Below are 27,266 nucleotides of genomic sequence, written 5' to 3' on the forward strand. Positions count from 1 at the left end.
AAAAAAGGGGACTGGGCAGACGAGTTGCCAGGTGTACTTTAGGCGTACAGAACTACAGCAAAAACTCCAACAAGAGAATCTCCATTTACGGTGGCGTACGGATGTGAGGTAGTTGGCCCAATGGAAATAGGGTTACCAACCTACAGAACAAGCCATTTTTCAAGCACCCAAAACGATAAAAAAGTAGAGGAATACCTCTACTTTACTAGAGGAAGAAAGGGAGATGGCAGAAGCCCAGATGCTGTAGGAAAAGACAAGAGTTGAGCAATATTTCAATAAAAGGGTAAGGCCCAGAACCCTTAAAGTGGGCGACCTGGTCCTAAAGAAGAGCGGGATGACTACCAAAGGAAAATAGAAAATGGGACCACAATGGGAAGGTCCTTGCCTAGTAGTGGCCAACAACAGACCTAGATCGTATCGGTCAAAAGACAGCCAAGGCAAAGAATTGCCACACCCATGGAACACAGAGCACTTGAAAAAATTTTATCAATAACATTTGTAGTGTTCTCTTTTTTTTCTTTACATTTTGTCAAAACTTGCATTATCACTATTTATGGGCATAGTGCATTTTATTATTATTTCTCTACAATGAAAAGAGTTCTCATGGAAAAATATCGATCCAATGCAAGCCATGAAAAAAGGGCGTGTAGGTCCCCAGACCAAGTCAACCCTAAACACCAAAGGCAAGCCTTAGCAGCTTGCAGTGCCATGAAAAAAGAGCATGTAGGTCCTCAGACCACGCCAACCCGAAACACCAAAGGCAAGCCTTAGCAGCTTGCGGTGCCATGAAAAAATGGCACGTAGATCCTCAGACCACGTCGACCCCAAACACCAAAGGTAAGCCTTAGCAGGTTGCAGTGCCATGAAAAAATGGCGCATAGGTCCTCAGACCACGCTAACCCTAAACACCAAAGACAAGCCTTAGCAACTTGCGGTGCTATGAAAAAAAAGACGCGTAGGTCCTTAGACCACGCAGACCCTAAACAACAAAGGGCGCGTAGGTCCTCAGACCACGCTGAACTTAAACACCAAAGACAAGTCTTAGCAGCTTGCAATGCCATAAAAAAGGGCATGTAGGTCCTCAGACCACGCCGACCCTAAACACGGAAGACAAGCCTTAGCAGCTTACGGTACCATGAAAAAAGGGCGTGTAGGTCCTTAAACCACGTCGACCTTAAGCACCAAAGGCAAGTCTTAGTAGCTTGCGGTGCCATGAAAAAAAGGGCGCGTAGGTCCTCAAACCACGCCGATCCTAAACACCGAAGACAAGACTTAGTAGCTTGCGATGCCATGAAAAAATGGTGCGTAGGTCCTCAGACCACACCGACCCTAAACACCAGAGGCAAGCCTTAGCAGCTTACGGTGCCATGAAAAAAGGGTGCATAGGTCCTTAGACCACGTCGACCCTAAACACCAGATGCAAACCTTAGCGACTTGAAGGGTGCAGGTCCTCAGACCAAGCTGACTCTAAACACCGAAAGCAACTAGCTTACAGTGCCATGAAGGGTGGCGCACGGGTCCTTAGGACTTGCTAACCTTAAACAACCTAACAAACCAAGGGCAACAACGGCAAAACTGCCCAACCACAAATAAAAGACCAAGAACAAAAGCATGCAACAGCAAAATTAAAGCATGCAACGGCAAAATTAACTGACATTCATCAAAACAAAAGAAAATCCATTATCATGAATGTGCAAAATACAGAAATACAAAAAGAAGAAGACACAAGTTAAGGGGCAACATCAAGCAGAAATGCCCGAGGCACATTTATGAAAGCGTCAGGTATCTCCTTTCACCCAAACTCGTCAACCTCGCAGTGGGTGCTTTCCTTGGGATGGAAAAAATCCCGCTCAAGAAGCCTAAGATTGGTGGCTAGTGCAACCAGGAGACGGTTCCTCAATTTTAGAATACCACGACCATGCCCAAAAGTAAAGGCCCGATCCCTTGTTGCAGGGACACGAGCCAACTGGGCACGAGGTCGTGCAATTTCCTCCTAAGCAGCAGTTAGCTCACCCGTCTTCTCGGCAAGCCTCTGTTAACTAACCCCAAGAGCCAAGTTTGCCTCATATAGACCCTCTTGAGAACAGGCCAGGTCTCCCCGAAGAGAAGTCAGCATCCCATCACGGGTAGCAAGCTCAAAATTCAAGCATGAGCACTCAGCCTCAAAGTTTTTCTGAGCCTCCGAAAGTTGCAGCTTGGCTGAATCCCTATCGGATTGAAGGAGGGTCAAGGCAAAGTCATCCTTAGCCTTGATCTCGTTTGCTAGGCAGACAGCGTCGCGTAGCTCGAGAAGTTCAGCCTCACGTATCTCAAGATCACCCTGCAAAGCGTGAGAGTAACCTTCAGCCTACTCTAGCAGGATTCCCAGCACATACTTCTCCTCAGCTAAAACTGCTTGTTCAGCCCTATCAACCCACCACTTCTCAGAAGCACGCCTAGCTATATAGCATAGCTTACGCCGCTCCTTGACCTCCTCCTCAAGTCGGGCATGATCGGCCACTATCCACGCAGCTAGGTCATTGATGCCCTGCAAGAAGGAAAACAAACAACCAATTTGAGAAGAGGCTAAAAAATGAAAGGAGTATATAAAAAATGGGACGAACTGCGTAGTACATCAAAGAGCCAACCTCTTAAACGAATGGCCATCTGGGCAACAAACTCAGCTTGGGAGCTAACAGCCTTTGAGGAACCACCACCATTAGCGACCCCCCAACAATCTCACCAGGACTTAAAAGTGACACTCCAACAGGACTCGCAGACGAAGGCGCCATCCTCCTAGATGAATCCCCAAAGCGCACAAAGGGCAAAGGGAGTGGCGGGAAAGCCAGATCGGCCTCACGAAGGGCCGCAGGAAATTTTCCCACTCCTCCTCAATGAGGGAGTTAGTGTCCCCCCCCCCCCCCCCCCCCCCCAAAAGAAGAGGCATGAAGGGAAGGGAGAGAGAGCCCTGCCCCGCTACCAACCGACAAGGGGGTTCTTCCCCCAGAGATGGTAGCTGGTAGACTCTTTGGGGCGGTTTGCTGTGAACCAACCTCACCGCCTATTTCAATCGGGCGTGGAGAAGCATCCCTTGTTGTGTCAATCTGCTCAGCCTCATGGGGTGGATAGGCCTCTTCCACCCCACTTGTGGGCAAGGTGTCCCATGCCGCCTCTTTGTGGGCACCACCAGAAAGGGGGCGAACAAGCCCTCACCCCAGTAAAGAAGTCAAGGTTTAGGGCGGACACAACTACAGTGTCCAGCTCGACCTGCCTCACTTGCCCTTCCAAGAAAGGAAACTCAAATGTAGGAATGGAGGCCGTGGAATGCTCTTGCGAACTAAACCTAACTTGGAGGGAGGCGGTCAGGTCAAAAAGGGCTAACTCGACTAAACCCTCCATGTCCCTAAGGCCACTAGGACGCTGTGACAATGAGGACGTCTATGGAGAGGGAGGAACGGTGGTAGTTGGCGGGGTAGAAATCTAGCTCACCCCCCGAGAATAAGGCGGTGTCCTCCAGCCGAGGCAACGGGGGCTCAGGGGTGTCTAGCTGAGTGGACGTCTGAGATTGTACATCCTCCTGAGGCGTCTGGTCCTAAACGCCCTCAGATGGCACCAGGGTTTTCTTTTGAGGGGGAGGAAGGGGAGAAGAGTCTCCGGAACGGGCCCTTTTTCGTTGGCCGCCATCGTCGTTCTTTTTCTTGCTCATTTTCTCTCCTTTCTTGACGGCTTCCTCTTTCTTTGATCGTGATTTCTTCCCCCCCCCCCCCCCCCCCCTTTTTTTCTGAATGAGATTTCTTTTCTTTACAGGGATCACGGTTCGAAGTTTTCTCAGAGGGCTTCGACATGAGAGGAGGAATGGTGGTCGAGATCATAAAGTCACGCCCTTGAAAATAAGATCGCCCTTGAAAATAAGATCGGTTGGGAAACATCAAGAACCGATCAATATTGGCAGAGGTCAACAAGAGATCAATGTGAAGCTCTTCAGGATTAGCCTCAGCCTAGGAACAGACAGTCTCAATCCGAGCCAGTTCGCGGTGTGACAAAGGTTCCATTCTAAGCCACAATTTCTTTTCGTCAGGGATGGGGCGCCAGATTGATTTAACTGGAAAGTACTAGAAGACATCTTTTGCGGCAGGGAACTGCCAACCTTGACCAGTGATAAAAAAGAACTTGGATGTCCACGCCTTAGTGTTGGAATAGCGAGTCTCAAACCAGGCCAGTGTCTACCCGTTATCCTTCTTGCGGAAGCTAACCACATTACCCTTGGTAGCCTCCCTCACGTTATAAAATGCCAAAAATTCCCTACCAGTCAGGCCATGGTAAAGGTCGTCTAGAGGTTCCAGAACCATGCAAAAAACAATACAAGCACAGAGATATACCCTCAACACAAAAGGGTGTAGTTGAGTAGGAGTTATGCTAAGGAGGTCTAGAATGTCACAATGAGGGCAGCAAAAGGGGAGCCTCAACCCATGTTGCAGGAGGGGACGGTGATAGCCATTTTACCAACAAAACCCTCGTCATCGCAACATCCAAACTCGGGAGCCACCAAGATAATGGTTTCAGGACTAGGAAGTTCTTCACGAATCTTGGCAAAATGCTTTTCTCGAATACCCGAACGCCATCGATACCTAGCAAAAGTCGTCCCCTCAAGGACATTGAAGGGATTCTCAGAAACCTCACCTTCACCAGAATGGGCCATTGAAATTGATAGAAGTAAAACAGTACAAAGGATCAGAACAGACAAAGAACGAAGGCCAGAAAGAGATTTGGAAAGCTGAAAAAGCAACAAAGAAATGAATGAGGGAGGATAGAAGAGGGGTTATTTGAAGAAAGACGAAATGCAGAATGCCAACAGACAAAGAAAGTGTACTTCGGCACTGGAAAGGAAGTATAACCGTCGCAAGAAAACCCTCTACTTTTTCTGCCAATAGCAGCAGGAAATGATGGGCAATCCTCGATATTTAAAAAAAATGGTACAAAACGGCAAAGAAAAATGGGTACAGTGGGCCAGCGGGCACCTAAAGGCCACAGATAGTATGGGCCTATGTCCATAGTCGTTCCCCGTCCACGTGCCAAGGCCCATTCACAAAGAGGGAGCAAGAAGTGACACATGCGCATGAGGATTAAATGCAAAAAGAAGGCCCGTGTGGAGACACCCAGCACTCCTTTAGTAGCAAAGCTGATCAATATAAATTCCCTCTGCCAAAAGGCAAAGGGAATTGGCGGGGTAGCTGGAGGGACTATTCGGGCCAAAAGGCCCGAAACACTGAAAGAGGCCCATTATATTACAAAAGCCCATAGAGTAGATCCAGGGGCTGCAATGGGATAAGTAAGAAGAGTCTAAGAGAAGATGTGCCTCTCGCCATCTTTTACGGAAGGATAATGACACCAGGAAGTAACATGATTGTTCAAAATATCAAGTAATGATCCACACCGATAAATCCTAGATAAGATAAGTATTGCAAGCAGGTCTATATATACCAGATAATCTTTAATAATTGGGAAAATAATTTGACTATTGTGTCCTTTCACTGACTTAAGTTTCAGAATGTTTTCAGGTGAAGCTCCACTAGCCTCCTTGACGATTTTTGGTAGACAATTGCAGACTGTCATGTGAGACACGTCCTTGACTCCACCCTTACCTTAAAACAGAACTGATTATCCAAGAGGAAACCATTTTGTTGCATGATTCCCACATCTACTAAGGATTTGTCAAATTAGTTCGAACAATTGACCCATTTACAAACCCAATTTTATCTTTAGCTTTCAAAGTCCTATGATGGATTTTAAAAAATTTGCAATTTTTGAGAGAGATGATTTAAGTTTTTTCTAAAAGTTATAGATAATATCCGAGGTTTTGGAAAGTAAATGGTTAAAATAGAGAGATGGCGCAAAAGCCCAATGTGAGTGCCAAGGCATTGGTAGCCACAGGAACTGAGCTCACATTTTCTACGGCAAAAGTAAAACTTGAAAATCGAAAGACAGTTCCATTCAATGTTCATGACTTTCTCATTTAATCTTAGGCAGGCACTAGTTTACAATTATCATTCATAAAATCGAGAATTGTAATATTTGAATGTATCAATTCAATAAAGACAGACAATGTTACGTGAAGTACAACCAGCCCTCGGTCAAAAATCAAAGGTCTGGCAAGATGTTTCCACTGCAAAAATGGGGTTGAAAACACCAATACTCATTTCCATCAGGAGTACAACTTATTTATGAGTTCCAAGAGAAGAACGGCAGCAGAATCCTTGGCCTTTTTGACGCTCGGCATAGGCTCTCCTACACATTCATCTGTCCATCCTCTATCAGTGGTATTTACACGTACAGAAAATGTGAACCGCTTTGCATGTGCAGGGCCACCCTCGTTCACACACCTAAAAATGCAAGTAACAAGAATTCTCGATCAGCAATTTAAATTCACGTTTACTATGCATCTTTAAGCATTGGCAAAAGCACCAAAAACATCTTATGGTTTCTTTACCGATAGAATGGCATGGGCCAGTTTCTTCGCAAGCAGATATCGTTCAATGTTTGTCTCGTAAATGTTTGGTTCCCATTCTTCTTTTTCTTCCCATTTTCATCAGATTTCTCCTTGGCTTCAGCAGTTTCCTTCTCTTTCAAAGCAGCAAGTGCGTTTCTGGCAGCTAGTTTCTGTGCCATCTTCTTTTGTGGATTCTGAGCAATTCCTACCTGCACACCATCAATAAAGACTTCAACAGTAGCCAAATTGCCACTTCGACTTGCTTTGTATTCCAAGCCCTCAGCCTGTTGTTGGCACCTTTCTTGAAGCTCACGCACAGGATGCATTGGGAGTGTCTCTGGGGTTACCATTGGATGCAAGAGGGGTTGAAACACCTGGAGTCATAAGGTTTGCAAATATTAGATTTCTCATACCAGTGCTTAACATTCAATACCAAGAGGAAAGGATGAAAAAGGGGAAAGCAAGACAGGAAACTAGGTCCCTTCACTAAATATAACCTTCCAAACAACAGTGGTATCACGCCCACCGTCAAGAAAAATGGCCCCAGCAATGGATTCTACAATGTCACCAAGAACTTTTGGAGCTTTACAGTCACCCAAACCAAAAGAGTTGAATCCTGGTTTCAATAACTCATCTTGAACTTCTTTTACAAAGTCCCGAATCTGCAAAACAGAAACCAGAGACAGGGTCATGCAGATTACAAGCAAACTAACTAGCTTTAGATAAAGTCCAAGGAAAAAGTGGGGCTTTAGGTTCAGAAGCTTGTGGCCAGACTATGCAGGTCCTTTCCAGTTAGAATGAAAAGAACCAATTTCAAGGGGAAAAGACAATAGAAAACCTGCTTTTCGAGCGCACTTGACCCATGACGAAGGTGCACATGCAGATTATGTTTAACTGCAACACGTGCAAAATTTTCATTGTTTACAGCCGCAGCTCGCAGGTCAGTCAACCTCCCGGGGGGCAGATCTGTGTATGTGAAAAACAAATGCCTTGTTATCAGATGATCCAAGACAGCGTCACCAACAAATTCCAGACGCTGATAGCAGGATACTCCAGAAGATGGTCGGGAAGCATGAGTAATAGCTTCCACTAACAGGCCCCTGTCTTTGAACTTAATGTTCAGAGCACCTTCTAAGGTCTCAAAGTTGACACTTCTGAGTATGCTTTCAGGAACATTTGATGGCCTTGTCATGCAGGCTATCTCATCAGCATCGAACTCTACCTGAATGCCAATCCATTTCATTAGATGATTAGCAGCATTCTTCCCACCTTCAACATAATAAACTCCAATAAGTGCTTCGACAACATCTGCAAGAGTCTTGCTGGAGAGGACTCTATATGAACTAGAGTCACTCTCAAGCTCACCATCTTCCATTTCATCATCCTCGTATGCATCAATACATCGACCCATCCCACGCTGACTTTCAGCAAGCGATCTGTCCTGATCAAATAAGGATGTTTCTCCATCCTTGGCATCCTCATCAAAGACAGGCAAAACCCCAGGAGCAGCCCATCGGGATGGAGCAAAGCGATCTGCTTGGATATATGACTGAAGCCCTTTACTCAATGCATACTGATATAAAACCATGTTACTCACCATTTGCTGCCTCATCCTCGTAAGCTGACCCTCGTGTTTCTGGGGGTATTTAAGAAAAAGAAATCGACTAACAACCCACTTTAGGTAAGCATCTCCCAGAAGCTCTGCTCTTTCATAACAAAAAGTCTCCTGGCATGAAGCAGCAGTCAAGGCTTCCAAGATCTGAAGAAATAGAAAGTGAAGTGATTCAGTTTAACTTTTTTTTTTTTTTTTTTTTTTTTTGTGGGATCGGCAAGCAAAATTTATTGATCAAAAGAATAGGCAAGAGTCCAAGCATACGAGACATATAAGAGCAACACCTAAGCATGCTAGTTTAGAGATACAAGGAACTCATGAAAAGACATGCCATGATAATCAATTACAATCAACCAATGGGATGAAGTATTGAAAAATAGAATTCTAAGCTCATCCATTGACCGCACTTGATCTTCAAAACTTCTTTCATTCCTCACCCTCCAAATACACTACCATATACATATTGGAACCATCTTCCCAATTGAGGCGATCAGAGAGTTACCCCGAATGGCTTTCCAAGAAGCTAGTTAATAATTCAAACACCTGAGATCAGAAAATACCTTCGAAACGGGGACAGGATAGTTTATAATATCTTTAAGTTGTATCGCAAGCAGCATGCTTTCAACCCTCCTCATTATAGAGGGCAATCTCTGGGCACCACGAACAAGTGATCCAGGAAGTGGGTGTACCAAGCACAGCTCAGGAGGGAGGAACACATAGTATGTTTTGTCAAGATTTTCTTCAGCTTCACCTTCATGTGCTACACAGATATAACATGCTCATTAGCTCAAGGATTCACAAAAATATTTAGCAGCCCAAGGGCAGCAAAGGAGAGCCTACCTTCCTTGTGCTCAAACCGAGGAGACAATAGATTCTTGCAATATGAGACACCACGCCCTCTTATTAAGGGTTGTTGCTTATAGATTAATTCAACTCCATACCTATTTCAAGAAGACCCAATAGCCAAATGCACCTTTCTGTTGTGCGAGAAGAAAAAAGAAAGCTTCTCCAATCTGTAAGGATTCATAACCATTCTTAATGAGAAATGCGTGTAACGCTGATTAATAATGCCCCCCACATTTGGTACTGACAATAGCCAATTATATCCTTCACAGATTAGGATAGCTTTCTTTTTCTTCAGGCACAACATCTGAGGTGCAATGTGGCTAGTTGATTGGTAAATTAGTGTTTTTGGAAAATCATAAAAACAAGATGAAAGAAACAAAAAGAGGGCAGACTATTTGAGATTTAAATATTTGGCTTACTTCTGCTTGTAGTAATCAGCATATGAGCTGTACTCCAAAGGACCAAGATAGCCTTCTTTCCTTGGGAAAGAATTCTCTGCAGTCATATCATAGTGTATTGAGTCCACATAAAACCTCTTTCCCGAGTGAACGGCTGTAACAATTCTCCCTACCAAATCTTCTGCACTCATACAAGTATCAGCCATCATCAATTTTCCTCTGGTCAAATCCACATGCGTTTGCAAATCCCTGGCATCCCGGCCAGGAACCAATCCAGAAGCTTTCACAACATCAAACTTTGCCACGGCTCCTCTGATTCCATAGGTGGGATGGGATTTCTGTCCAAAAGCCATCCCATTACGCAATTTCCCAAACCCATACTCCCTTCTGTCACCACCAAGTGTTCTCTCATTTGTGCCAAGATAAACATCTGGTCGAGCTCTCTGAAGGGGATTATTCCATGCATCTGTATTAATAATTTTTTCAATCAGATCCCAGTCAATTTCTCTCATAGGATCTACATTCTTATCGCCAACCACGGGGACAAACAAATATGCCTTAGCAGGATCCCAAGGAGTAGTGGAAGGTTCAACATCCACATCCAGTACAATGCTCATTAATCTTACATGAAAACTCTTAAGGGATGCCAACTGCAAACAACTCAAAGTAGGAATAGCATCAGTGGCAGACAATGTAAAAAATCAGAAAGGTTAAGAAAAACATACTCAATTGGTATCAATCAATCAACCTGACTTTCAGTGATATCTATTGACCCCCTGAAGGTAAGAGATGCTTTTGTACTCATGGTTCGAGCGATAAACAGATCCATCGACATCGATAACACCTAATTACAGCAAATTTGGTTGGTGAATATAAATGGATTTACCGTACAAATGACACACAAAAATAAAATACCTCTGCATCCAGCTCATTGCCGAAAAGTACGGCAAAATCTAAAACTTGAGTCAAGAACGGATCTTTCGAAGAGCCAATATTTACACATTTAACAGAATACACATAAAGATGAAGCAACGTTGAGTAGTCACAAACATCCCTTCCAGATAAAATCCATTGTCCCTGAAAGGCCAGAAAGCATTAAGTATGCATTTAAAAATATCCGACATTTTAAAACCTCAAAGACGATTTTTGTGTGTGTGTGTGTGTGTGTGTGTGTGTTGGGGGAAGGGGTGGAGATGAGGAGAAACTCTGTCCACACAACCAACCAATTAAGTGTAACCCCAACCTAGTGCATGTGTAAACCCCATATGTCCAGGTCAAACATAGTTGTTGCTATATGAATATGCATGCAGAAGGCAATTTGTCCAACAGAAGCACAATTTCCTCAAACGTATTGAACCACATAATGTATTATAATCCATTGCAAACTGTATATTTGCAATGAAATTGAGTTAAAGCATCTTTGCAGTTTCAACAGATCAACCATAAATGCTTTTAAAATTCAGGTTGTCATATCACATCCCATAAAGTATACCAGAGGCTACCTATCACCCTCTCTCTCCCTCTTACAAATCTTCAACAATATTTTTCTCCAAGAAAATAGGAAGAGATTTTCTCAATCTTCTATTTACATAAAAAGAGAACACATTGAATTTAAGCTATAAAATGCTAGTTTGTCCAGCATCATAGATATTTTACGAAGAGGAACTCCAGGGACTGTGCAAACACAACATGTCTTTTACCCCGTTAAGCCCTAGACCCGAGTAACACGACCACATTACACAGCTTTTTACCGTTGGGATGTGGCCCTCAGAAATAAATTGCATCCAAGGTTCAAACCTTAGACATGGAGGGAGCATACCCCCAAAACCAAATTCCTTACCACTTGAGCCAACCCCTAGCTCAAGCATCACAGGTATTCAAGTTTACAGTTAGAAAATTAAGACTGTTAAAACATAGAGCAATAACATGCTTCCTCATTCTTCATCCCCCAACCTCCACCCCAAACAAGAAACTTATAACAATAATAATTTATGTGTAAAGCTAATGAGATGCAACTAAGTTTTGAGGAAACACAAGATCGTACAATAAAAATAAGCTTTGAAATGCAAATGTTTTCAGTAAGATATTTGGATAAAATCTACGTTCCACCTTCCAACCAAAATGCGTTATATATATATATAGATATGACAATCTTAACAGTTGGATCTCAACAGAAGGTGCACCTCACAACTTTTCATAGTTTGAGAGTGCAATGTGTCAATTTTGGTGGTTTGGAAGTGTAACGCATCTGTATGTTGGAGGGCACAAAGTGTATTTTCCCCTATATATTTCCAAGTTATATATATGTCAATTATCACATACTTTTTCCTCATCTTCCCTTCTTTATATTGTATACAAAACTCCCTTCTTTAATCATATTTTTTTCTTGAGAAAAGTAAGAAGGTACATTAATAAAAGAATAGGCAAAATGCCACATTTAATCATATGCAATCTGACTCTTCTAAACGACAAGGTATAGAAATATGAGTAATGTTATACACCGCACTCCTATCCCACTTTCATCCAATGTTGATAAATGAGCCATATCTTACACAGTAGAATGAAAGTGAAATGGTAAAATGGTGTATAGAATTTTCCTAGAAGAGAAATCCTTCAAACCGGTCCAGCTGTTTTTATTCAATCAACAGCCCTCCAATAACAGCCCTCGACGCAAGTTTTCTATTTTATATACTGTGCATTTATCTAAACCTGATCAACAACTCATCACAGCCCTCCCTCCTGTGCCATCGTTCATCTTCCACAACGAAGCTTGACCGGTTTGAAGGAGTTCAAGGGTATTGCAATACCGATTGGAAGGGTCCACAGACTATACCCATCCATCGAATTTTGATTGTAAATAGAAAAATTGCGAAAGAAGGAGAAAGAAGCTATATCAATTGGAAGGTTCCAGAAACTATACGAAAGAGGCGAACGATGGTGGGCAACTCTCACATGCATGGCCATCCCTCGCAGAAACTCGATTTTTGAGTTTCTTGACTTTGCTTTTGACCCAGAACGTTTCCTTGCCTCTGCATTAGCTTTCGATTTTTTATATCTATACAGAAATGTTCTCTTTGGTCTTTGAATACATATGGCTTGTTTACATTGTGTGTATAAATACAAAAGTCAGTGTTTGAATACTTCGGCCAATGTTTTTTTTATGAAACTTGTTTAAGTTTCCTAACTGTTTGACGAAAGTCAGTGTTTAAAGTACTGGGGAAGGGGTTTCATAGGGGAAAAGGGTTTCGCAGGGGAAAGGGGTTTTGCAGTTCAGGTAGCTCACGAGTGAAGGGATTTTTATTAATAATTGCAGTTCGAGGAGGTGAAACCAGTGCAAATGGATGGTGGATCTGTGATCAGTGGAAGAGGGAAAAAGAAAAGATGCAAGGGAGGGGCTCGTGGGTGAAATCCGTGTCTTGCAAATGATCTCTTCTGTGTGATTGAGTATTGAAATTATTGTGTGATTTCTGACATGGCAGCAGTTGATAGGAGGGCTGCTCTACTTCATATAACAGCCCTACCACTTAGAAGTGGTTCTGTTTCCAGAAATATCTACAAACAAGGCATTCAAAAGCTGAAAATTTTATCTCGGCTGCTGCAGAAATGTTAAACTGCACATAGTAAAAATCAATTTTTATTTTTTCATCCCTGAATTTTTCTTAAAGAACTGCCAGCACCAAAGGCAAGGGATAGCTTCTAGCATTCCTCTAAATAAGAAATTAGTTTTCCCGTTAATATTGGAAACATAAAAGTTGGATGAAGCATGCACATATCCATTAAGTGGCTATCATGTTTCCATTAACATGACAAATTCTAAACCAAAGCTAATAGGTTACCCTCCAACCAACTACATGTGAAATGTAAATGAACTGCCACTTTGAAGGCCAAGACGACATGGAAAACAGGAGAAATAAAATCTTACCATGGCATTGAATTAAAATTCTAAGATAGAGAAGGTTTTTTTTAATTAGCACCGGGTGTATCCGAGAACAGAGTCCTGACTAATCCTAGGGATGCACAAGCAGTCGGCACTGAGTTTTCCGCAAGTGCACCACGGTTAATTCAAGGGGAAATTCCCCCAGTCCGATAGCTCCTAGGAATTGTTTGCACCCAAAAGGATTTGAACCTTAGACCTGAGGGAACATACCACCAAGACCAAGCTTTTTACCACTTGAGCCAACTCCTAGGGGTTAAGATAGAAAAGGTTATAGCAAGGATCTAATCATCCTAACCACAAGGCTAAAGTTTATTTTTATGTTTACTTCCTTTTTCTCAATTAGTAGAATGCAGTGGTACAATTAAGGGTTTTTATATGGTAAAAAGAAAAGGGCAGGGCTGCAGTTCCATTACAATGAAGAATTATTAAGCCACAAACATATCCATCTAAGCCACAAACATATCCATCTAAGCATTCCTTTAGAATGTCAGCCATGTAACAATGCAGAAATAACTAACCTTAAGAATATCAGCCACTCCTTCAGGATAGAACTCTCTATGCCTGGCAGTCCCAGGGAGTGGATCTCCTTCATCATTCTGATCAACTTTTTCTCTTTCTTCCCCACTTCCCTTGTCTGGCAAGAGCATGTCAGTAAATGCTCCCATCTCATGTAGCTTCTTGCAAGCAGCCAAACAAACAGCCTGCAACAATAAGGAGATACTAAACCATCATTATGAAATGAATCATGGAAGCTAACATCGTTGTAGCAAAGTGATAACATGCCTGCTGTGCAAGGCGTATTGAACTGCAGACAGGACCCTCAAGTTTCTCAAATGGTGCATTACAGGGCAGTTGGAGCTTGCATGAATATTCAGTAGGACCTCCTGACCTTTCATGCTGCTCCATAATAAACTCAGGACGAAGTATTGAATACCTGGACAACATATACAAGGAAATTGAGTGAAAATTTGGAGTTACTAACAACTCTAAACTTCCAGATTCCAGGTATATAGTAGTATGTAATATCAGTAAAATCAGTGATAAACAGAACACCTGTCACTGGGTAGTTGAGAGCAGTAGAAATGGATGAGTCCAACCGCAGAATTTAAGCTTACAACAGCACCAGTTGACTCAACCTGGTAAACTGTTCCTGGAGATGTATCCACTGAAATTAATCTGGAAATGTCTTTGAGATGACTAAGGTCAGTTCTCTCTATTGCCTCTTTCCGCAAGGTCTCTTCACTATTCCTGGCATTCCTTAAGAATGCTTCATGTGACAAATTTCCCCTAAGAGAGAATACAAAAACTTGAGCTTTCAAATCCACTAACATTTAAAAGATCATAGACTGATCACCAGATAAAACCAACATTGAACTAGGTCCAACACAAACCCAAGTGTATAATATCAAAAAGAGTAAACACACAAGTGAATTTTTTTAAACCCACTACAATATATAAACATACATACATACAAACACGCGCGCATACACACATTTATATATATATTACTCGACTATGCTGACATTGGAAAAACAGCCAAATAAGTACCTCTCAACCATCAGAATATAATCAGACCCAGGCTTCCTAGCACGGCCCCTAGACTGAATGTATGCCAAGACAGTTTTTGCAAGGTCAAAGCGAATAACAACATTACATTGGCGAATATCTAGGCCTTCCTCAGCAACACTTGTGGCAACTAACAATGTCACCTAGAAAATAAGTACAAGATTTCATGATATGTGAGAACCTATAATCATGAAATAATTTCACCTATTTTTGTAAATAAGTAAGCAAGCATGAAACTCAACATACACGACCATCCCGGAATTTGGAAATTGTGTCCTGCATTTGGCATGTGCGCATTTCGTGACTATTATTGTGACCTATCAAGCTTGCACATTTAATAAAGCTTAGAGATGGAAGCTCTGCAAAGACCTGCATGCTTGGCAGTATATGACAATATACAGTGAGGAACATGAAAAATTGAATCAATAAGCACAGACAACTGTGTATTAACATATCAACCTTAGGAAGAACTAAAGCAGATACAACTCGCTCAACAAAAATGATTGCCCGAAAATCTTCTGTGTTCTGATACTTGAGAAGTATTTTAATCAATGACTGCACTTTTGGTGTCACTTTTCCATCAGCAACAGCAGCTCCTATTATCACATCCACATGCTCCCCACCAGATACCACTGCAAATACACCAGCTTGGAAGAAATTTCAATATTTACCATTATAAACATCTGAAAATTCTCAAACTCATGGGATCAAGAAAAAAATAATGAGGCCTAACTCAATAATGCTTGCTAATGGTTGACATGGGTCAGTCAGGAGGAGAACTGGACATACATTTAAAGTTCACTAAATGGGGTAAAGGTCACCTTCAATGTTCACTGTCAATATAATAACCACCAAATAAATTTCCTTAACAGAATATGTAGCAATTTAACAACAATAATTGGGTATTCAGTATTGCCATATTTTAGCCATAATCCCCATCCCCAAATCTGTTTACTATAGGTGCATACAGAGGGAATGGAAATAATAGAAATTTTGAAGACAGCGAACAAACAATGGATGAACTTAAAGTTTTATTCCTCAATACTTTCAAAAAAGAAAAAATTACTCTGTTCCTTTTGGGCAATTGTTATAGACTTTAATGGATTAAGTTTCCATGATTTCCTTGTATATTTTCCATGTCTAATTAGGTATCTCTTATACAAGCCCATCATGTACTTGGGCTATGCCATCTGTTTTTATCAATGATTTTTCAGTAACTATACAATAAAAAGCATGCCCTATACAAAAGTACATATATTTTCTCTTTTTCTTTTTTTCTTTTTCTTTTTTTTTTTTTTTGTGGGAGGGGGTTCAGAATCACTCAACATATGCTGGATATGTTGGTATCAGCAGAGCCGTTCAACATCTTTTTTTTTTTTTTTTTTTTGATAAATACAGAGCTGTTCAACATCTAGAATGTCTATCCAAAGTACCAACAAGAGTCAACAACCAGACTCACCATGACTGTCAGGAAGCTCTCCTTCCTCAATGTCATCAGCATCAATCCCATCATGAGCCACATCGCTTTCCGAGTGAGCAACTTTTGTATCCTTTTCAGAAACAGCCCCCTCAGATAACTGGCACTGTAAGAGAGATACAACCTTGTTGAGGTAGGATTCTTGAAACTTGACATCAAGCTGGTAGTTTGCCCTCTCATCATTTTGTAAAGCAGTCAGAAAAGATTGTGCAACCTGCAAAAGAACAGATATAATATTCATGACCAAGGGAAACACAACTCATCCCATTATATTTCTTGTGAAATCATTACTTGTCCTAAAAGCTTAACCTGATGAGATGTAGATTTAATTATTTATATTATATCCTCAACATCATCCCCGGGCCAGACTCTCTCAATAAGTAGATCCAACATGTAGAATATTTAATTAATAATGTTTGAACTCAAGACCTTTGCTCTGACACCACATGAAATCATTGTTTGTCCCAAAAGCATAAGCTGATGTAAATAGATAGGTACATTTAATTTTATTTTTTTTATAAGTAATAAGAAAGTTTATTGATATAACATTTAATTATTTATATTATATCCTTAACAATTCTAATAAAACGTACCTTACAAGCGCACCACTGACCCAGTTCACCAAGCGCATAATTTATAGCCCTCAACTTTTGGATCAAATTAGCAGCCCCATCACTTTCTGTTCTTTCAGATACACCATAGACTTGGCGCAGCTCCTCCTTGGCCCCGGCATCTCTAGCTCCCATGAATTGCCATTTACTTCTTCTAGAGCTTGATTTTGCAGCTTCTTCCACTTCAGCTTCCATTTGTTTTATCTGCTCATGAAGGGACCATAAGCTGGCAGCTTTGTCATACTCCACCACAACTTCTGAGGGTGTTGGCACATGTTTCTCCAGCTCCCTACGATCTTTAATGGTACACACTATGGAATCTAGTTTACTTTCAAGATTACGAATCTTTATTGCACAATCTACTTGACTGGAAACCCCTGAACAAAGCATAATCATAAGCAGCAACATGCAGTGGAGTACGTGTAATAAAAAGGAAATTGGCTACATATGAAACTAGATTGACAGATGATCCTTAAAAGCAAATTAATAGCTTGAAGAGAGAATCATAAATAATAGCAAATAAGAATATTATCGTCACACAGAAAAATTACCCTTTAAATTAACTGGTGAAGCGGTCATTCCAAATACCGATGGTCTCTTATCCTTTGCCGTTGTGTGATAGAACTCAGACATCACTAAGGAATATGGATGTTTCTTCACTGCATGATGGCACTCGTCAAGAATGAGAAGATTAATTGCTTCCATTTTTATTATGCTGTGCCTCAGAATGTTCAACAGAATTTGAGCTGTCATCACTAAAACCTACAGTGAGAATAAGCAAATGACTAATTTGGTGTATAGTAAGCCAATAATAATAAGAGAGTCAATCATACTCACATTGAACCTTCTGCTTTGGATACAGTAACCACTTAATCACAGCAATAATAATATGCTTGTGGTAAAAGAATTATTTCGTAACAAAATTTCATTACGAAAAGGAAAAGACACAATACTTGTGGTAAAGCATTAAAATTAAAACATGTGAATGTGTATTGTAATGCTGATGAAGCTAATTTTGCAGACAATTACATTGCTAGGTCAGAAGGCGATGCACAGCAGATTAAGAAGTGCTGCTTTGGAAGGACTGCACCCACCACAAATCCTCCAATGAGGAATGATTTCTCCATTAATATTTCCATATTACATTTAATCTCTAGTCTTGCCACATGTGATTTCTTTTCTACCAAAAAATTACAAATTCAAACTTATGTATTTGAAAAAAAAAAAAAAAAAAACAGACAATCAAAACAATAGTTGGGTTTAGATCGTAAGATCATCAACCACCCAATTTTATTACTAGTTTTATTAGTATGTTCATAACTATTTATGTAAAATAACAAAAGAAAACCTGGAAAGAAGCAACTTTAGTACCTCCAAAAATGTACAAGAGAAATGCCAAAACAGAATAGCTACCACATTATGATCACCTACAAGCTTATTTTCAACACCAGATCTGAGTGTAACTTTAGAGATGGTAAAGTGATGATTAAGTTAGATCATGTTTGAATACTGAAAATAGCCACAGCAGAAACCATGGAAAATATACATGACAATGAACCTACAACATATAGTGCTGGGAAATAAGAGTTTATATGTTTGATACTTGAACACCAGATTACTTTTTGATAGCTTAAAATTTGTTTATGATCAAAAAGGTATAGCACGAGTACACAAGACGTATATATGAGAGAGCAAGAAACGCCATATTACACTTGATTTCCCAATTCCCTCAAGTCCAACCTTATATCTTACCACCTCCAGGGGGAATTCATTGAATGAAAAAGGGGAACAAGATTAAATTTACCTTCAATAAAATCCCTATAATTTTCTCTTAATTCAAGGTTAGGTACTATTGTCTCTAGTCACCAATTTGAGCATATGATTCGCTATCTCGATTAAATTCAAGTTCTAGGGACATTTGCAATATTTAATATATTTATAAACTAATTTTGGAGGTAACCCAGTGCACATATTTGACTCAAATGAGGCTTCTGAGATTATTCTCAGATCACTTTCCTTTTTTTCCTGACTGTGAGGATGTTTTTTTTTCCTGACTGAGGATGTTGTTCAAAGTGAATGGGACCCACATTGTGTAGGATGGAGAAATTAGGGCTTCAATTGTAAGCTTGACTAATCTTTTTGGAGTCATGAAACAAATGGTATCAACAACAATCTCAACCCAAAGTGTGGGACTTGAGCCATGCCGCCTATGATGGGATAGCCAAAGGAGGGCATCAAGTATTTACAGGGGTAAATTTTAATACCCAATATTGAAAATAGAAAGTAAATAAGATGTCACATTGCTTGAGAGAGAGTTCTTGCCACGATATTCATAAAGGTGCGCTTGAGCACAAAGCACCCAGGCCGAAGTGACTCCCTTACCAAAAGCAAAGCACATTTACATTTGCGCATCCCTTTTTTATAAATAAGAATATATTTTATTAATATTGAAATAGACATAGCCCAGTACACAAGAAATATACAAGAAAATACACCTAGTTAGGAACTAGAAAAGGATACGAGGAAATCATGAAAGCTAAGACCATTACAATATATAACAACAGCCCAAATTAATAAAGTCTTCAAGAATAAACTCTTAAATATTAATAATAAATTTTTTCACTTCCCTTACCAAACGTTACATGCTTTTTTATCATGGATTTTTTCGTATACTTTGATTGAACCATGTACTTTAATTCGATTTAGGCTATCAAATATCATAGATGTGCATATTTAGTAAATCACAATAGAATTATATAAAATTTTATGTTTAAATGATATGTAATTAGTTCACTACTTGACTCATGTTGCATAACACTCTAATAAATTGAGTTAACAGGCTTTGCTTTTTTCTTTAATTGTATTTTATGGACATTTTTGTTTACTTCATCTTTAAAAATGTGTGCTTAACTTCACCCAAGTGCTCACTTGTGCTTTGCACTTTGTGCTTAGGCTCTAGATGAAGTTTGCGCTTAAGCACACCTGTTTTCGTGAACATTGTTTATAATAGTTCGGGGCTTCAATTATAACATTGACTAACTTTTGGAGTACAAGCCCACATATGGCTTAGTCTTTCTTTGAAGACAAAGTTTGATTAAGATTATACTTGAAGACAGAGGATATTAATCATACATCTTAGATAAATTTGATGTGCATTCAGTTCAAATAAAGGCAAAAAGTAAAATGGTGTACAGTTTACAGCTTCACCATCGAGATTCATATTAAGCATGAGCAGCAATTATCTTCATTATTTGTTTCCTAAATGCTTCCAGATAGCTTTCCTTATTGTTTCTTACTAAATTCTTAGTCCCCCCCCCCCCCCCAAAACAAAAAAAAAAAAAAAAAAAAGTTAGAACGCATGTAAAGCTTGATCATTCAAGGATGCAAGTACTTTTTAGAGCAAGCATCTTTGAGTGTCTTAATGGGGAGAAATCAAATCTGTCGGTGTTAGAAGCCATGCTTAGGATGCACAATGCTGGAAAATAGTATTGAGTGGTTGATCGTTTATGAATAGGATTGCTATATTGTTCAGTGAAGTCTGTAGAGTTCACTTAAGGAGCGATGTAACTGATGTTATCATATTCTTAAAAAAGTCTTCAGGTTATTAACATGCTGTAACTTAATAAATCTTTTTTCAAAGGCCCTTTTATGTACTTTACATGATATGTGTCGCGTGTCAAAGTTTAATCAACAATTTCTATGTTGCAAGCTTCAGCATTGCATGAAGATCTTCAGTAGTAGAGCTCATGGATCTATCTAGTGGCTCTTCTCAATGGAATATCATTTTCCTAAGAGACGCCCAAGATTAGGAAATTGAAACATATACAGAGAAAAGATTAAATATAGAGAAAAGAACACTAAGTGTAGAAAGGAATACAAAGTGTTTCAGACTCTTTAAATTTTAAAGTATCCATCATATATGGTCTATATGGTACCGAGGTTTAAGGGCAGGGGCAGCCATCATAGTCTATCAAAATTGGCCTCACTCAAGTAAACCATGATTTATCGGTGATGTCCAAATCCTACATGCAACTCTACTCGTTTGGCCACAAGGATTGTGTTGAGCTCCTTATGATCACCAACCCCATGGGACATACCTTTTGTGGGCCATTTAAGAAATTAAATGACAAAGGAAATTTTATGACATGTGTGCAAGGTTAAAAGCCAACTTTATAGTAGAGTTTAGTGCACAATATTTTCATCGTTTTTCTTTTTTGTAAGTAAAATGATTTTAATCAAATGTATGCTATTTTCATAGTAAAAGACTCAGTAATGAGCTCACAGTGGAAGTTTTTTTTATGTTTCCTTTTCAATTTTATTAATGAAGATTAGTTTGTCCATTGGTTTAGGTGCCATTTGGATAGTGAGTTGAAATGAAAGTTGAAAATTGAATAAAATGTTATTAGAATATTATTATTGTTTTGGGATTTGAAAAAGTTGAATTGTTTGTTATATTTTGTATGGGAATTTGGGTAAGTTGTAATGATGAGATGAGATGAAACACTTTCACCACCCAAACGGGGCTAAAATGATACACTGCATCCCGTCCCTAAGGGGAAGAGAGTGTTACAGCATAACAAGTCCATTAATGTATCTTAGATGTGGTGACGAAAGGAATTTGCCTCCCAACAAATAAGTCTATAGGCATCTAAAGCAAAATTACTTAATCAATAACTGATCTCTTTACATGTGTGCAAGCTTTTCTAGTTTTCTTAAATAGCAAAACTGCTATGCGTTCTCTACATCTGGCAAAGATTCCTTTTGCAAGATCATTACCTCTAGAAGACAGGGTTTCCAAAATACTTATTTAAAAAACACCATAGGAGGCTAGAAATCAAATGACATGCTGCCTTTCAATAATTGAAGCTAAAACTTACTCAAGCCATTGCTCAAGTAGCAAAAACATGAGTAACCAGCTAAAAAATTAATAAATTGATAACTAATGCTATACAGAGTATAAATAGTGAGCTCTTTGAAACATAATGGTAATTGTGAATAATTTTTTGCGATCAGTGAACAATGTAAATGTGAGTAATATCTTAACCAAATCCCAAACTTCAAAAAATACCTGCTTTGTTTCGAACTCACGCTGCCATCTTCGCGCATCCCAGAAGTCTTGACCCATTTCACCACAATAATGCCCCACTTGGTAGCCAGTTCGTTCACGAATAACTTCTGCTTGCTGAAACCAGACCAAACATAGCAATGACGTCAGCTAATTATGTAATGAAAAGACATCATCATAGTAAACTAAACATAACATCAGTCTCCAAAGTAGACTACCTGATAAACTAGTGGCACTTTAGGAACTAAGAAAACAGCAAGCATTTTCTTATTCTCCCGTTGCAAATCATCGGAAACACTTTTAATGAGAAGCACAGCAATGAGTGTCTTTCCAGCCCCCGTTTCAAGAAAAGCAATTGTATTTTTCTTCTTTGCCTGTTCAAGAACATCCAATTGATATTGTCGGGCTTTCTCTTGAGGAATCTTTTCTTTAGGTTCTTCAGATTTCCTCTCTGCCCTTCCATTGCATTCCTGGTTTTTGTCATTGGCCACCTTTGCCTCTTTATGGCGGTCAGCTTCCCAAGTACCTAATCGAAAAACCATCTCACTAGACGCCGACCTGTCCCTCTCCCAATAGCCCTTCGGTTCCCTATCCCTACAATCTCTCTCTCTCCCATCCCTCCGCTTACAACTGTAATGTTCTCTCCTCCTAACAATATCCCTATCCCTCCTATCAATCTCTTCCCAATCTCGCGGCCTCTTCCTACCAGAACCCCTTTCCCTATCCTTGGAGTGATACTGCCCTCTGCTCAAATGACACCTTTCACTATTGTAGTTACCAAGCCTAGCCCTTTTACTACCCCTTTCTTCCATATCCATACCCCGCTCCCTAGACCCCTCAGTACCCCTACGTTCAAGCTTTGGCACCCCATCTTCGCTCGAGTAATGAGCCAATCTCCGCTCTCCATTCATATCCAATACACTATTCCCATTATCGCCTTGATAACGCTTGCAAGCATCACTCCCATTACCGCAACCCTCAGCCGCCACCAGTACTTTATTTTCCGTAGTTTCCTTCTGGGTTCCGTCGGACTGCAAAAATGGGTCCTCAGCTTGCATCTTGAAGTCCCGGGACTGCCCATTCTGGAAACATCCATCCTCCCCAGCAGTGCAATTTCCATTGCCAGAGGAATTAGTTTCAGCAATTGGAAGGAGAGGGAGGCCGCCACCATTCTTGATACTCTCAAGTATGTGATCAATTCCACCGAAGAAATCGCTAACAAGGCCATCCTGATTGGAAATGTTATCCACAGAATCGGGAACAGTACAAGAGTCAAAATCGACAAGATCGTAGGTAATGTCCTCACAGGCATCCAGCCAGTAAGAGGGCCTCATATCGTCGGCGGATGACGCACGTGTCAGCTCACCCCCACTGTTTCCGGAGACCTTAGCCTCATTCTCCATTACACTATGATTGTGTGTAACTATATACCTATATCTATAAAGAAAAATAGTAACAATAAGAGGCACAAACACTCGGCAATCAATATTCAATATCTATAAAAAGAATGAACCCTAAAGACAAAATCAAAAATAAAATAAAAAAATCATGAACAGAACCAGAAGAAATGCTGTTTGAGAACAGGTGAAGCTGAAAGGCAGGCGAATCAAAGCATCTATCTGGTGCGGAGAGAGAGAGCAGAGAGAAGGGGGTGGATAGACCGTACGAAGCACGACAAAAGAAAAGGGTCGAGGGTTAAAGAGAAACAACCGAACAAAGTACAACAACAGCAGCAGCAACAACAACAACCCTAAACCACAGACTTTGTGTGTGATTCTTTTAGATTCCACGGTCTATCTACTCCTCCTATTCTGCTCTCCTTTTTTCTTCACTCCTTTTTGCTCTTATGATCCTCTCTTCTCACGCGTGCGTGCCTTTGCCTGCCTTTTCTTTTATCTCTGTTTTTTTATTTTTTATTTTTTATCTTTTTTCCTTTCTTCCCTTCTCTGGAGAGTATTTGCTTCTGCTGCTGCCGCTGCGGCTGTTTCCCTCTGGTTGATGCCCACCGAGAGAGCAATCGGCATACAGAAGACCCACAATAAATAGCCCTTTTTTTAGGGTTAAAAATGACAAATTAAAAAGCAGAAATGGTTGGAACTTGGAACGGAACAGAAGCCCAGGAGTTTAAAGTCGTCTTGTTTTGTACAACGAACCGACGTGTTCTCACTCCACTAGTTGCCCTTAACTGGTTCCAAGGGTTACTTCTGTAAACTTCCACCGCAGACAGCGGAATTCAAACGCAGGTTCTGTACCGCCAATCAATTAGCGCCACGTTGCGTCACGATTCGTTTGACGCTTCTCTGTGGATCTGCGAGTGGACGGACTGTCGGATGGCACTGTTACAATTTTTTTTAACGTGATATTTTAATTATTTTATTTGTTAATATAATATAAATATACTGAAATATTTATTGTTTTATAATTTATATTAGATGATACTGTTTATTTAACTAAAATTGAGAAAGTCTTACTATTTAACTAAAATTTTAATTAAATAAAATAAATTTATAAAGACCATTAACCATGTTTCTTTTGCACTTTAGGATATAGGTACAATTTGGATAGTAAAATAGTATGATATAATTTTAAATAAAAATTAAAATTTTAATAAAATATTATTTTTTAATAATATTATTATTTTAAAATTTTAAAAAAATAAATTATTTATTATATTTTATATAAAAATTTAAAAAAATTATAATAATAAAATAAATGAGATGAATTACTCACGGTCCCAAAGGGGACGGTGACGTACCGAACAAACCCACTCGTTCGGCGAATTTGGTGGAATCCCTCCAAAAAAGCGACAGTACATTTTCACTTAAAAAAGTCAAATGTGGTCAAGAGTGCTTGGCCGTCGGATTGGATATATTCCTGATGAGGGGAGAATAATTTTATCCTATCAGATCTTCGTCTCTGGGACCCGCACCAAATTGGGTTTGGTCTTTGGTGGCCTTCGACTCTCTGTATCGCTAATTTGTTATCCTGGAATATCTATTATTCCATGCTTTTTTTTTTTTTTTGCTTTCGATGCTATGTCACTTTGTTTGGTGTTGTACCTTTCCATTCTTCTTATTATTATTATTATTCTATTTTTTACTATTATTGTTGTTATGTACATTTAAATATTATTTAAATAATAAATTGAGATAAGATAAATTAATATAATAATTAAAAATTGAATAAAATATTATTTTTTAATATTTTTTTATTTTAAGATTTTAAAAAATTAAATAATTTATTATATTTTATCTAAAAATTTAATAAAATTATAATAATGAGATAAAATATTTCTTATATTCAAATTGGATCCATTTATTTTGGAGTAAAATAACTTTTAGATATGATTCCTTCATTCCGGCATTTCTAGCTATTAAAGATAATTTTTTTTATATATTTTTTTAATTTTTATCTTTTAAACTTTTTAAGTTTTATATTTTAATCTTAAAATCACGTAGAGTAAAATGTTTAATTGAAATGCCCAAAGAACAATTTTACTTTAAGACAAAATACACAGATTAATCTTGTATTTAATCCTATTTAGCACATAAAAAATATACATTAACATAAAAGATTATACACACCAAACAAAACATGTTTTCACGAAAATAGTCTCATGTCATGTCACAATCAACACCAAAAATGTGTTTATTTCTTAAAAATTAATTTGTTGAAATAACTTTCTTTAAAATAAATATTTTATTGCAAAACAAATGAACACTTATAGCTAGATTGGATAGAAAAGATATTACATCTAATCTCGTATAATCATTATAACTTTTCTAAATCTTCATATAAAATATAATAAATAATTTAATTTTTTTAAATTCTAAAATAATAATAATATTAAAAAATAATATTTTATTCAACTTTTAACTTTCATTTCAATTCATCTTATATTAACTTAATATCCAAAATGCATCTTATTATAACATAATTTATAAGTCATATTATTATAGAAAAAAAAAATTCTACAACATAATTTACTAAGTTGTTAGTGTACCTTAAAGAGAAGACACGTATTTTCAATACAAATCGACAAAATTCCATCCACAACAACCCTCGACCTTTTTAAAAATAATAATGTTATTAAAAATTTTTATTTTAAATTTAAAATTCTCATCTCATCATTATAATTTTTTTAAATTTCTATACTAAATATAATAAATAATTCAACTTTTTTTAACTTTTTTAAATCTCAAAATAATAATAAATTTAAACAAACCGAACATTATCTCTTAATTTATACCACTTATTTTACTCCTTGACGTGACATTATATTGTGATGTCGCCCGATTTATTTAAAAGAGATTAAAATATATATTCCAAATAAAAAGAAGACAAAAATACTTTAACTCTATCTTTTTATATTTTTATTTTTATTTTTTTAATAAACCACATCACATCATATTATGAAACAACGTGAAATGGCTGAAGTGCAACATCTAATGTACAAGGACTTGTCTATGGATGAACAAAATAGTAACTTGCAGGGTAAAATCTAAAAGAGTTGTTGAAGATAGGGTTTTAACACATGTCAAAGAAATTACCGAGTACTTTCATGGAAACTTGAGCAAAGACTTCTCTGATGGGAGAGACTTTTTTGCATGTTGATGAGATGAGTAGGGCTAGCGTGCCGACCATCTTTGACCGTAGAGACGTCTCTGTCTCCACTAGTACAAATATTCTTTTTATTTTTTGTTTATATATATATTTTAGTATATTTATATTTAAAAAATAAAAAAATATATAATTACATTAAAAATCAATTTTTTAATCATTAAGTAAAAAAAAAATTAATATATAAATGGTCAAAATAAGGGGACACATCTAAGTGGCATTCTAGCATTTTCCTAATGGGATACAGCCAATCAAAACATATGTAACTGTTGTCTTTTGTTTCATGCAGAGATTTCAAACATATAGATTCAATTTCTTGCCTATTCTAAATGGTTGATCTCAACACTAATGATTATTTATAGAAATCTTGCACATTGCATGCTCTTTTTATGGAAGTGTTTAAGCAGCATAATAGAGAGTGAATGCTATAAATACTGGGATAGAGCAAAAGAAAATGCATATTGTTTTTGCTATAGTCTATCTTTTACAACCCAACTGTAGAAGTAGATAGCCCCATCATGATATCATCCATAATTTGGATGCACCAAAATCCCACAATTTAAGGTTTGTTTCAACTTTCATGTCCTGCTTAAGAAACTGGATGTTTTGGACGGTGTCCCACCACTACAAATGTAACTGTTTACCTACATGACGTAAAGAGACTTCGG

General features: G+C 38.6%; 1 protein-coding gene across 3 annotated transcripts; it reads right to left on the reverse strand.

Moving 5' to 3' along the window:
* Positions 1–5,964: 5,964 nt before the first annotated feature.
* Positions 5,965–24,083, reverse strand: LOC122312552 (endoribonuclease Dicer homolog 1). 3 transcript variants are annotated; one of them, XM_043127201.1, is made up of 21 exons: positions 23,538–24,083; positions 22,197–23,409; positions 21,982–22,095; positions 17,465–17,675; positions 16,896–17,290; positions 16,285–16,516; positions 15,285–15,472; positions 15,072–15,194; positions 14,808–14,968; positions 14,313–14,546; positions 14,043–14,193; positions 13,778–13,960; positions 10,238–10,399; positions 10,071–10,166; positions 9,344–9,972; positions 8,919–9,019; positions 8,639–8,838; positions 7,305–8,225; positions 6,964–7,128; positions 6,467–6,840; positions 5,965–6,359 (listed from the first exon to the last, which is right to left on the reverse strand). In XM_043127201.1, the coding sequence occupies exons 2-21, from the start codon at positions 23,379–23,381 to the stop codon at positions 6,182–6,184; spliced, it is 6,003 nt and encodes a 2,000-aa protein (XP_042983135.1). In that variant the 5' UTR covers positions 23,382–23,409; positions 23,538–24,083; the 3' UTR covers positions 5,965–6,181. The 3 variants fall into 3 exon arrangements, with proteins under 3 accessions (XP_042983135.1, XP_042983132.1, XP_042983137.1); XM_043127198.1 differs by having other exon boundaries at positions 22,197–23,415; positions 23,538–24,082; XM_043127203.1 differs by having other exon boundaries at positions 15,285–15,457; positions 22,197–23,415; positions 23,538–24,081.
* Positions 24,084–27,266: the final 3,183 nt, after the last annotated feature.

The sequence above is a fragment of the Carya illinoinensis genome, chromosome 1 (genome assembly GCF_018687715.1).
Source record: "Carya illinoinensis cultivar Pawnee chromosome 1, C.illinoinensisPawnee_v1, whole genome shotgun sequence".
Classification (NCBI taxonomy): Eukaryota; Viridiplantae; Streptophyta; class Magnoliopsida; order Fagales; family Juglandaceae; genus Carya; species Carya illinoinensis.

Excerpts from the sequence above, each read along its gene's own strand:
- LOC122312552 (XM_043127201.1), bottom strand. The coding sequence starts at position 23,381 with ATGGAGAATGAGGCTAAGGTCTCCGGAAACAGTGGGGGTGAGCTGACA. Across the intron at positions 16,517-16,895 it reads GTCAGTGGTGCGCTTGTAAG|GTTGCACAATCTTTTCTGAC; the intron begins GTACGTTTTATT and ends GTTCTTTTGCAG. Across the intron at positions 15,195-15,284 it reads CTGCTTTAGTTCTTCCTAAG|GTCTTTGCAGAGCTTCCATC; the intron begins GTTGATATGTTA and ends CCAAGCATGCAG.